General features: G+C 48.4%; 1 protein-coding gene across 1 annotated transcript in view; it reads left to right on the forward strand.

Moving 5' to 3' along the window:
- Nucleotides 1-12,452, forward strand: part of CASQ2 (calsequestrin 2) — a 32,804-nt gene that overhangs the window by 19,787 nt on the left and 565 nt on the right. The window contains exons 6-10 of the mRNA XM_072851140.1: nucleotides 333-463; nucleotides 5,201-5,246; nucleotides 7,714-7,768; nucleotides 8,458-8,558; nucleotides 8,924-8,998. Of these exons, the coding sequence (XP_072707241.1) occupies nucleotides 333-463; nucleotides 5,201-5,246; nucleotides 7,714-7,768; nucleotides 8,458-8,558; nucleotides 8,924-8,998 (408 nt within the window). The remainder of the gene's footprint in view (nucleotides 1-332; nucleotides 464-5,200; nucleotides 5,247-7,713; nucleotides 7,769-8,457; nucleotides 8,559-8,923; nucleotides 8,999-12,452) is intronic.

The following is a 12,452-nucleotide window of genomic DNA, read 5'->3' on the forward strand; positions in this document are numbered from 1 at the left end:
CTGCATTTGGATTTGGCCCTGTCGCAAGATAAAATGCCATTGCTGCAGCGTGAAGGCAGGTCCTGGTCTGGGGTCAGAAACCAGACCCATTAGGTTTGCAGGACCTTGACTCTGGCCTTGCTCTGCCTCAGTGCTTGAGACCAGTAGTGTAGAGAGCATCAGTGTTTTTTTAACCAAGGAAAGATCCATTCATATTTTGTTGGCCACCCCTAAAAGTGCATGCTCTGAAAGAAAGCAAGCACCTTGACCTCAGCTCTGCCACCGGGAGAGACTCTGGGTAGGCAAAGAGGCACGTCAGGCTCACTCACCTCTGACCATCTACACTGCAACAGGTTGCCAAGAAGCTAGGTCTGAAGATGAATGAGGTGGACTTCTATGAACCATTTATGGATGAGCCTGTTCACATCCCTGATAAGCCTTACACAGAAGAGGAGCTAGTTGAATTTGTGAAGGAGCACAAAAGGTACGTAGCATACAGGACACTCCTGGCCATTGGAAGCAGGTAAAGGTACCTGTCATCACAGGCTTGCCCCTCTAGGGCATCCCTCTCAGTAAAAATTAGGATGACGACCACCTTTTGGTAATTTTCTGACCCAGGTTTGAGATTTTGGCTGGTCTTTTCCTACTCCCAGAGGTGCAAGTATCTGTGCCACAATCGGAGCCCACCACCATGGGGCTATGACAACACAGCTTCCCTCCTCCTCCTCCCTGGTTAATCCTCCCTCAAGAGCAGGGAGGCTTGCAGGCAGTGGAGAGCAGAAACCTTGCCCTACTTGCCTATGCTTTTAATTTAGGTCTGTACAGAAGATGATCTTCTCCAAGGCCTCTCAAGCCAAAACCAAATTCTGTCCAGTCCCCTCTTTCCCCAAAACAGCTTTGCTAATGGATATATCTCTCTCCTGATGTCAGATATATCTGTAGGCAGGTTCTGAGCTCAGACCAAGCTCAGAGGAATTGTGATGAACTAAGAGGCTCCTGCTGATTGCAGGTGCAGAGAGGAAGCCACTGCTGTTATGGCTGTCTTAGTCCTCGTCTGCAAAGGTGCTGAGCACCTACAGTGTTTGATCAAATCAGCAGGAGCTGTGGATGCTCCGTGCTTTTTGCAATCAGGTTTTATTGCACAGTCATTTAGAGACTCGGCCACCAACAATCTGGAAGCGACTGGAAAGGCTCATCCTGTGTAAAAGCACAGGATTAAATACAAGGGCACAACTACCTATGAGGTGCTGTATTTTTACACCCTTAAAAATACAGCACAGGATAGTCATGCAGGCTGTCTGCTACTCCTGCAGCTGCATTTCCCAGCAGACATTCAAGGGACCAGAAAAGAGTTCAAGAAAAGCAGGGCCATTGATACTGTTAGGGGAGCCCCAAATCGGAGTGAGCTGGAGGTTTGTGTTCACTCACAGAGGGTTCAGAGACAGGAGATCATCTCCAGAGTCAATGAGTCACCAGGCGTGGAAACAGATGTCTGCTTTTTCTGAAATATGAAGGGGTCCTCTATCTCCCATGTACTTGCAGGTCACTTTGCTGACCTCCCGGACTTCCTGACCTCAGTCCTTCCCATCTTTCTTCCCAAGCTCTTTCTCTCAGGCAGCAGTGTCAGGAGGCTGATTAAACACAGTCAGCTAAGTGCTAGCTTAATAAGGCAAGCTCTCCACCAGTACAAAATTGCAGTGGAAATACCCCAAGTCTTAGGTATTTCAAGATGCTATGTTGTGCTTGCTGGGAGCAAGGGGTTGGGCCATATATTTTGTAAGTGCCAAGGTTCAGAAGGGAATTAAAAGGAATCTCATGAAATCAGATGCCTGAAATCCCAAACCTGCCAAGGTGCTGCCATGGCAGGGGAAAAACCCTGGGGTGACAGTGATACGTTCCCAGCAGTTAATACTGAGTCTCTTGGAGCAGAAGTGCTTCTTCCTGCCTTGACACCAGTAAAGGACCTAAAGTCAAAGGCTGAAAGTGGAATTATTCAGACACAGAGATGATCAGGCCTGTAGAGAAAAACAAAGAAACCTCAGCAGCTGCCACGTGCTGGTTCCCTGTAGACAACTTGGCAGGATCTTCTGCTCTGCAGGAAGGTGTAGAGGACCACTTGCCTCCTCCCTTTCACACAGCAGACTCTCACTTCACCCCAGCCAGCAGGTATGGGCTACCTCTCCGCTGAGGTGCAAAGCCCCGCAGCAAAACCTCTCCATCCTGCAGAAGGACCCCATCACATCACTGGGGAAAGCTCCCAGTGCTCAGCAGTACCCAGGCTCTTTGGCATACTTTAAGCAGCCCTTCCAAAAAGGGCTCCCTGCTGCTGTGCCCAGGCGGGCTTCACCACCTCTTCCTCCAGCCCTGTGTGGAAATCGGGATTTGCTGAGCTCTCACCACAGCCTCAAGACAGGAGCTGAAGCCAGTGCCCAGGAAGAGCCTGTACGCAGACTCCTGGCTGATGCTTCCCTGGGCAGCTGCAGGCAGTGGTGGGAAAGTTCGTCCTCTCCCGAGCAGGTCAGGAAGCCAGTGTTCAGCACAGTGGGGTGACTCGTCCAAAGTCAGTAGGTGTCCAGCTAGGGATGGTGGCTGGGCGCTGTGACTCCAAGGTCTCAGCCCAGATTTTGCTCTCAGCTGCACAAATACAAATTATGTGGTAGTTCCTCTGCCTGCAGCAAGAGGCCTCTGGGTTTATGCCTGTTTCACATGCAAAATGCTGGGGGTGGACACCACCACCCCCTGCCTCATTCTCTGTAATTGTGGTGTAGCGAAGTGGGGGCTGAATTCTGCTCCCTCTTATTCACCTAAACCCCACTTACCTCGCTCCTTCCAGCATTGAGGAGTAACCAGAGTAAATCTCGAGTAACTCCGCAACAATCAGTATACGTAGGTGTGATCAAATCCTTCCCACTGAGTTTCCTTTCTCCAAGAGCTGCCCCAAGAGAACAGCTAGGGAAAGCATCTTGAAAGCCAGGTACAAGTACATAATATGCATTCACCTGATATAATCTCCAGTTTCTGACAGTCAGCAATGAGGAGACTGGCTGGGTCAAAAATTGTATCCCTGATCTTATGCTTAGTGGCTATTTCTTCAACTTCTATAGTCATTTTTTACCTAATTTCTATTTTGATGCTGAAAGTATCCAATTGTAATGAGTTCAGTGGCTGAATTATGCATTGCATCAAAAGAGCATTCCTGTTTGTTCAGTTTATACCTGCTACCTAGTATTTCACTGTGTCCCTACTAGCTCTTGTGTTCGGAGGAACAATGAGTAGCCACTCCCTCTTTCACTTTTTTTTTCTTACCACTCCAGATTTTTTAGACCCCCTGCCAATATCCTCTTCATTCACCTTTTTTACAAGATAAAGAGTTCTCATCTATTTAATCTCCCCCAGAGGTCATTCCATACCTTCATTCACCACTGCCATATTTCCATGTCCCTTTTTCAGTTGTCCCGTATAATTTCTGTGATGGGATGACCAGAACCACAAATACATTTACTGTGGAGATGCATAGTGCAGTTGTCCATTTCTATAACGGTATGATGTGTTTTCCCAGCTGTTTGTAACCTTCTTTTTGCCTTTCGCCTTTGGAACTGATGCTTTCCTAATTTGTGACACCTGGGCTCCTTTCCTGAGAGGCAATAATTAATTATAACTAATTTAGAACCCATTGTTGCACCTGTATAATGAGGGTTATTTTTCTGCAAGTGCATTACTTCTTATGTCTGTCATGCAGACACTCAAGTCTCGGGAGATCCCTCTGTATCTCCTCATAGTGAGGCCTTTGTTGGGTGTCTGAAGAACTGGATACAATAAGGAAACGCTGCCATATTCCTATTTCCCATCTTTTTCAGATTAATGGAGAATATGTCATGCATATGATCATGCTAAAGCATATGCTATGAATCTTAATTGGTTAATTCCCTCTGTCGTGAAAACCGACCATTCATCTCCACCCTTCATCTTCCAATGTCATTAATCCAGGAGTTAGATCACAGGAGGACCTCTCCTCTGATCTAACTGCAGCTTAGTTTCTCTGAAACCCTTAGTAAGGGACCTCGTCCAATGGTCCTTTGAAGGCAGTTCCCTGCATTGACCAGCATACTGTTGCCCACTCGTTGACTTGCTGTGGGAACTCCAGCAGATTTTCGTCTTAAAAGCCTTGTGTCTCTTGTCCTATCACATCATATTCCTTCAAATGTCTGTTAACTCTACTTTTTCTGGTAGCATCATGCCCATAAGGAAGTCACTATTCCAGATCTGTGGCTCCTCAGGTCCTTTAGGAATCTATAAAAAATGTTCCTTGTTTCCACTGCTCCAGTAGCGAGGCAAACCAAAGATACAGGTTACACATCTCATTGATGCCACCTGGTCCTGGCAAGATGCTGTTGCTCCCTTTGCCAATTTGTTGTACGACCTCATCGACTGACAGTTTTTGCAACAGCTCCTGGGGCTGGTCTGCCAGGGAGACCCGCTCTGCTGGGGGAACCTCCCTGAACACCTGATGCCAGAGTGAGCAGAGGTGCAAAGGATTACTTGTGCTTGTCTGCTATGGCCTTGTGTTCCTTGGGTGCCCCTTTAACACCCCAGTCACCTGACAGGCTTCCTGCTACGGATGGGTCTGAAAACATTTACTATTCATTTTTTTTGTCCTTTATGAGCTCCTTCTCAAAAAAATTTGCTTTGGCCAGTCTTACGGTTTAAATTTTCTTGCCAGCAGTTATTATGATTTAAATTTTCTTGCCAGAGGTTATTCTGTCCTTTGCTTCAGCAGAGTTTGGAAGGATTTTTATGGTGGAATTATGCTGGGGTAAAACCAGGAGAAAAGGGGAACAAAGCCCAGTAGGAATGTCCCAGGGACTGCAATACACAAGTGAATGGATCATCTCATGCTCTCAGCACGGACAGAACAATCTGCCATGTGTAGGACTAATTCACCAGCGTACCCCAGCACAGAGAGGCATCTCATCTTCCCAAGCACAAACAGCATCTGCAGTGACTCCACTGGGGACAAGGGCAGGGTTTTATCATCATAAATAAAAGCATAAATTGACCTACTGTGCCCCCGTGCTTGCATTCAAAACACGGTGGCCGACGGCACTGAGTCCAGCCATCAACCAAATGTGCCACAGTGACCTTTTCCGTGACGCCAGCAGTGTCATGTGGTGCTGGATGGTGCTGGATGCGTCCTCAAAGAGTGTTTCTGTCTTCCTTTCAGGGCCACTTTGAGGAAACTGCGCCCAGAGGACATGTTTGAGACGTGGGTAAGCACGCACGGGTGGGAAGCCTTGTGTCCCTGCTAGCTTCCAAAAAGGAACCACTGCTCAAAAGCTCTAGCCTCTGGCTGGGCAGAACATTATCTTTCCTTCCTTGCAAAGCCACATTCCTTCCTCTGGGAAGAAGGGAAAGCCTTGGCTATGATGCCCAGTGCCTGAGTCCAAATGGTGTGCTCAAGTGCTTTGCTCAAGCAGCGGTGGACAGCTGAGCTGGGTCCTGTTTGCTCCACAGAGAGAACAGGGAAAGCTAACCAAGTGTGCCAGGCGTTGAGCCTCTGTAGCAGCCATGATATAGTTATGGAGAGCATCCTTCCCAAGGATGCTCTATCTTATCTAACGGGCATCAGTGCTGGTGGTGGGGTGACTTCAGCAGCCTGCTTGCTGGGCGAGCTACAGAGGTTGTACTGAACAGATGACTCATGGAAATTGTACCAGAGCAGTTGTACAATTCAAAATGCAAGCGAGGGCAGGCAGTTCAGTTAATTATATAGATTACGGAGCAAATCGTGCATTGATTGCACTTCTCATGGTGTGAGCAAGCTGCAAGTCAGCAATTGTGAAGAACTAACCAGCGGTTTGGCATCGATCACACGCAGAGGACTCTCCTGGTCTGCAAGTGTGGGGGAAAAGGGGAAGAGTGAAAATGAAAGAAAAATCACGTATAATAAATTATCCCTTCGCTGTGAATGAGTACGATGTTGATAGACAGTCAGGGACCTTCAAGTGCCAGCTGAATGCTGAAAAACAAAGCTGAACAGGTGCTTTACAGGCACTAAGAAAGACGCAGTCATTCCTCCAGAAAGCTCAGCACATTTATAACAGCATTCAGTTGCCTCCTTGCTTGGCTGTGTAACATGAAACGCTGCAGGACTCCAAAGCACCAAAAACCTTGGGAGTCTTTAATACAACAAGGCAAGAGGTAATAAAACTGAATCAGGAGTTATGAGTCACTTAGGCATGATAGCTTTTCATTTTATTTTGAAATACGGATTCTGTATAGAAGATAGCTTCCTAGAGCCATTGAAGTCCCTCAAAGTTTTTTCATGGGGCTTCACTGGGACCCAAATTTCACATGCAGTGGTTTTGCTTTTATACTGGATATATTCTAAAATAGCCTCAGGAAAAGTGTGAATTGTCAGCGATGGGATGTTAGCTTTACCAGCAGCCTGGGAACACAGAGCCTGCCTCTGCTACAGGCAGGGGACTCGTACCTACAGGTGACAACGGGCTGTATTCTGATCTCGCTGCAAGTTCAGAACATCCCCAATGCCTTCAGTGGAGTTACTCCAGGTTTTTTTGCTGCCTTGGAGGTCAGAATATAGCTATATTATATAGCTATATATATAATTATATATTGCATATATATTTTTTTATTTTGCTGCCTGACAACGCTGTGGGCAAATATGGAGAAAAAGCAACAGTGTAGATTTTGCCAGCTGTAAGTGGTCTGAATCCCAAGTAAATCTGCCTAGAATGCCCTGGTGAAAACGTATTCCCCGAAGACACCAGCAAAGGCCCAGCATCTGCTATTGTTTTTAAAGATAATGTTTTCCACTTAATCTTTCAGGGTTTTTTTTCCTTTCAGTTTTTGATGGTGGCTTTGTCACCTCTGGGCTCAGAAGGGAAAAGAAATTAGCATTTAGATGGGAATTTTTTCTTGCATTAAAACCAATTGAAATGGAAACAGGGACCGGCAGCGGGTGAGGAAGGCGAAGCCGATCTGTGGGATAATTCAGCGATGACATTCATAGCAGGCGGATGATGAACCGGCCAGCAGATCCATTGGCCTTTGCCAATATCATTACCCATTACTCACGTGTCTCATGGAGAAAAACAGTCCACCGAGCTGTCATTTCTGTCCTCCACTCATTGGAGCCCCGAAATGAGCCTCCCACTCGATTTCCCTTGCTGTTCACGGAGACCCTCACCTAGAGCAGAGACCCTTCACCTCCTGAAAGGTGTCCAAGTGAGCCACCTCGCCTCTCATGTTGTGAAGAAACCTCCTTTGCTGGCCCCAAAGGAACATGTTTGGGGTCTGAGCACGGTGGCAGATATTTGTTTTCCCACAAACCATCCCATGGCAGCTGCAAATTTATGAGGATAGGTTGCCTCGGGCATGGAGGGTGAGCCCATGTTCCCATGCTAGAGAGCCCTTGGCCTTCTCTGCAGGCAAGGTTTTGCCCCACACCATCAGAAGCTCCCTTGCCTTTGCCACCTCATTTTTAGCTAAAGGGTTCCAGCAACGCTATCCAAACTACCTGCTTCAGCACCTAATAGCTCCACGACTCAGCCTCACCTCAGCTCCCATTTCTGGTGTCTCGGTGGGGCTCCAGTCAAGCCTCCCTTTGCAATCGTCCTGTTCTTTGAAGGCATCCCACCGCTCCCTCATGTCCAGCAACCGCCCGCACTTGGTCCTCCCTCCCTGGCCCATCAGTAATAGTTTTGTTGTTTCCAGGAGGATGACATGGAGGGAATCCACATTGTGGCCTTTGCCGAAGAAGACGACCCAGGTAGGAGGCTGTTTTCCTCCTTGCGTGACTCTCTGTCACTCAAGACAGTGCAGTTTCATGTGCTTTGTTTGCATTGTGGAGCCCCACACCCTGGCCAGGATGGGGAGCCCCAGCCTGCCGTGATGGGGAGCCAGGATGCTTCTGGGTGTTTATGGTAGTGGGTGTGCTAGCTGGGATTGAAATTCTGGATACAAATGGATGGCCAACTGGGAAAAAAGTCATCCCCTCCACCCCAGCACTAGGATTTGCTCCCTAACTCTGTGTCCATCTTGCTGTGTGGCTCCGGGAAAGTGCTGAGGGCTGGGTGTGTGATGTGCAGGTGGGAAACCCGTGGGCATCAGCTCCTGAAAAGCCGTGGCATCGGTGCTTCTCAGCGCCGTCAGCGTGCTGAAAAGCTTCGGCCTCTCGGGGTCTCAGTTCCTCCCTCGCCACAAGAAAATAGTGACATTGTTCCACTCCACGGAAGGATTACGAGACTTAATTCATGTGTAACTAATTTCAATACCCGGGGAGGATGCTTGAAATTAAAAGCCTTATTATCAGCAGAAAGAGCTGGGAGACAGCATTTTAATGAGAACTATAAACAACTCCTGTGTGCATAGGGGGGTGAGGGAAGTTGAAAACCCTGCAAGTGAAAAGTGCCTGCGTGTTTGCAGGAGAAGGCTGCAGCGGTTCATGTATCATTTCAGATGGTTTTGAGTTCCTGGAAATCCTGAAGCAGGTTGCCAGGGACAACACCGATAATCCCGACCTGAGCATTGTCTGGATTGACCCCGACGACTTTCCTCTGGTGAGTGGCAGGGGCTCCTTGCCTTTCTTGGTTTAATTCATGGATGGGGAGGGGTGTGCGTGTATGCACGAGCGCAGGAGCTGCCCCAGCACATGCACAGGATATAAAGGATGGGAAATGGGAATACGGGTGATTCCTGAGAGCTGCTCATTCAGGCCTGCCTCCCATGAAGGTGGTGTCTTGGGAACATCCCCAGAGCCGGCACTTTCCTTTGCCATGTGCGGTGGCCCAAGCTTGCGTCCAGCCTCTCTTCTCTCCCATGCACTCATCGATGCATGCTCCCTGCACCACAGCCCAGCCGGCTGAATTAATTCAACGGGGTATTGCAGATGCCCTTGTCTGAGCTTTGTTTCTCCCTGCTGCAGCTGATCACGTACTGGGAGAAGACCTTCAAGATTGACCTGTTCAGACCACAGATTGGGGTGGTGAACGTCACAGATGTGAGTAGCATGTGCCCAGAAAATCCAGCGATCCCAAGATTAGGGTGCTAGAAAGGACGGGATCTGAGGTCTGCTGGAATCAGTGGGATTTCTGCTGTTAAGTGGAAGTAGACCAGGCTTTTTCTCTGGGAAAAAGTGTAAAGACCTCACCATTCCCACACGCAGCTGGGTTCATAGCACCTCTGACGTTGGGCTTCAGTCTGAGCATGTTTCTGCTGCCGAGTCGCACACAACCCACGTCTGCTGAGGACAGGACCAGCCCCTGTGGTCTGAGCTTCAGGGCTTTTCCTGGTTTTGTTTCCAAGGTCTTACATTCCCACCCCAACCCACAGCATGCACCATTGTGCCCTGCTCTGACTGAACCTGGGTGGGCTTGTGGGGGACAAGTGTGTGTGTAGCAGGGGGAAAGCAAGTCGTGCTTAGGGGAGAAGAGGAGAAAAAGGAGGGTGTTTTTGCAGCAGGAGCAGAACAGCCCAGCTTGAGTGCAGGAGGGAAAGATGGTCCCCAACAGATGACAGGGAGAAACTGCACAGCTTGAAAAAAAACCCAAATAAATACACAGCCTTAATAAGAGTACGACATAAACTGGTAACGGAGGGATCCTGCTGGTGCGAAGAGGGTATACTGGGGTTCATCCAGGCCCTCCTCCTCCTCAGCCACTGCCATGCGGGTGGTGCTTGAGGGATGTGGGTGGGAAGAGGAGACGTGTCTGCCCCATGCCTGGTGGCAGTGAAGGATTTCCACACCGTCCCACAGCCGGCAGCACTGCAGAGGGAGAGCTGCGCAGGCACGGCTGTGGTGGTGGTGGCGGTGGTACCCACAGCATCCACAGCTGTGCTATCGGGCCAGCTTTCTAGAAGCTACTGTTTTCACCATGGTTGCCTTCAAGCCAGCAAGCCATGGGACTGACGTCAGGGTTGCCTGCACACTGTGAGCTTTTAAGGCAGGTGAGAGAGGGACCCATCTGACCCCCACCAGCAGAGATCTGGGGAAAGCTGCTGAGTGCAATGTAACGTGCATCACAGCCCTGACATGACTACGGAGAGAAAGCATTTTTCCTCTTTCTGACAATAACAGTCGAGACGATCAGAGAGCACGTAACGCGGCACGCTCCAGCCTGGCTCACTTATTACCTTAGTTTATTTTTTGATGGTTAAGTGCTGGGTGTTCTAATCTCTTTAAAATGAACCTGCGTGGGTATGTAAGTGTCTCTGGAAGCAGAAGTCTCTCCACTGCAGAAGTGTTTGTAATTTGGTGCTTGACTTCATGTTTGAAATTTCAGCTGTATGGGAACCTGATGTTTCATTACAAGAGAGCAGAGAGGGACTTAGAGTTGGGACAAGTGTCCAGGGCTGGGCACTGGTCCTGGCTCCACCACTGACCTTGCTCCTGGCCCCCATGTCCTCTCTCCTGTACCTTCCCAGAAAAAGAGGGACAGCAAGGGAGTACAAGACGATTGTGCCTCCTGTTATAGCAAAGGCTGCAAGTCCACAAGATGGGAGACGTGGTAGGTAAGGCAAAGCGATGGTGTTATGAAGAAAGTGGAGGCCCTGGATCTTGCCCGTCCCATTGAGGGGAATGAGAGGGAAACGCACAGGCTGGCTTGGGAGTTACGGAGTAGGTGCGGCACTGGCTGGATGTGAGCGGTACTTTACCTGTAATAGAGCAGCATCCGCCAGACCATGGGACAGACACCTAGAGAGTGGGGACCCAGTGGGTTAAGGCTTGTTAGCAGAATTCTTAAGGGAGAGACAAAAGGGAAGAGGGCCGAGATAGCATCTGTCACCTAAAATCATGAGAGAAATGAACAGACAAACCAGAAATAGAGCCCAAGTCTTCAGTCTTTTGCCCTTATTACTAGCCTGCAGTATCTCTTTTCATTATATTTACTGTAGCTGGCCATGTTTAAGTCATATCAAAGCTACATTAAACAGCTACCAATGAAAATTCATGGAAGTAGGATTGTCAGTGGCAAGAGAATCATATAGAAAGCAGTATTAGGCAGGAACATATGCCTTATTATCCAACAGTCACTCAGAGACCTCTAAAACCTCATGCATTATCTAGCGTTGATAAAGTAAATGTTTCAGGTTGTTGATTATAGTATTTGCAGTTTTTATTTCATTCCTCTTAAGTCTGTTTTCTATTCCTCAAGAGAGAGATTTAAGAAAGTTCTAGGTTGGCGGGTGATATCTAAAACAAACACTGAGCTCATTTTGTTATTTCAGTGTTACATCACTGCATTCAGCCAAGTTACACAAGTACAAAGTGGGGCTTACAAAACGGAGTAAAAATAAACACTGCTGTTGGCTTTGGTGAACATAACCCCTGTGACCCCATCGCTTCTCTAAAAACCTGCCAATACAAACACCAGAGCTCCCAGTGGCCCCCACTGGCCCGTCACATCGTAGTGGCTCAGGACTAGGGCCACGATGCACTACAAAATATTGCTGCTTTATTTGCACAGCATCTTCTCTAGGTGCAATGGGCCCAATCCTGTTCCCTTTATTTAAAGGTGTCACTTTTTGCTGTGCAAACAGTCCTGAGGTCGGGGACAAGATCATTTGCATGAAGCAAGAGCTGCATGCCTCTCCGTGGCTCTTTTGTATTGCAGTTTTGGTGTTTTAGGAGGAAAATATTGTAAGGGAGAAACAGCTTTCCCTGAGCAGAAATTGGTCTGCCTTTTTAGCAAGCAGTATGACAAAGAAAATTAGATACCACAGACAGGGAAAGAAGTGGGGCACATTTGCAAAAGCTGGTAGTTATCTTCTGATGTATGAAAAGCACTTGCTTCTGCAACATCAAACGCTGAATGAGATAACCTCACAGCACCTCTCCAAAATAGGAGGCTGATCCTGTTTTACAGAGGGGAGACAGTGAAGGGAAAGGGGCTTACCCAGGCATTTACCCAAGTAACCTGTAGCAAAGCAGGGAGGAAACCCTTCATTTCCAAGTCTCAGAGACCATCTAAGCTATGCTTCCTGTCCCTGGCTAATAGGTGCAATTTAGACAGCATCTTCTTACTGCATTTTAGACAGGATCTTCTTACTGAATCCCTCCATCCCCTCCAGTTTATGGAAGTAATGCAGACAGCTGGAGAGAAAGAGCAGGGGGCACCTGTAGTCCAGGGCACTGGTCTTTTTCACCATTCTTCAGCTGGAGCATGGTTGAGATGATCTGAGGAAAGGCTCTTCCAAGAGGAGCAACCGCTATCACATGTGGAGAGTCCAGAGCACCATCCTGAAGGTGATGGTAAAAGAGGCTGGGGAGAAGGGGTGCCGAGAGCAGGGTGTAAAGGCTCAAAGGAGGAGGTCCCAGAAGGGCTCTGGAGGGAAAGAGGGAAATGCTGTGATGTCCTGTGAACTGGGGTCATGCATGGGGAGCTGGCATAGGTCTCTTTATGCTCTCTTTATGTAGACTTGGAGTCTACAGAACTGGCCAGATGGAGTGAGGA

Source organism: Ciconia boyciana, chromosome 1 (assembly GCF_034638445.1).
Source record: "Ciconia boyciana chromosome 1, ASM3463844v1, whole genome shotgun sequence".
NCBI classification, from domain to species: domain Eukaryota; kingdom Metazoa; phylum Chordata; class Aves; order Ciconiiformes; family Ciconiidae; genus Ciconia; species Ciconia boyciana.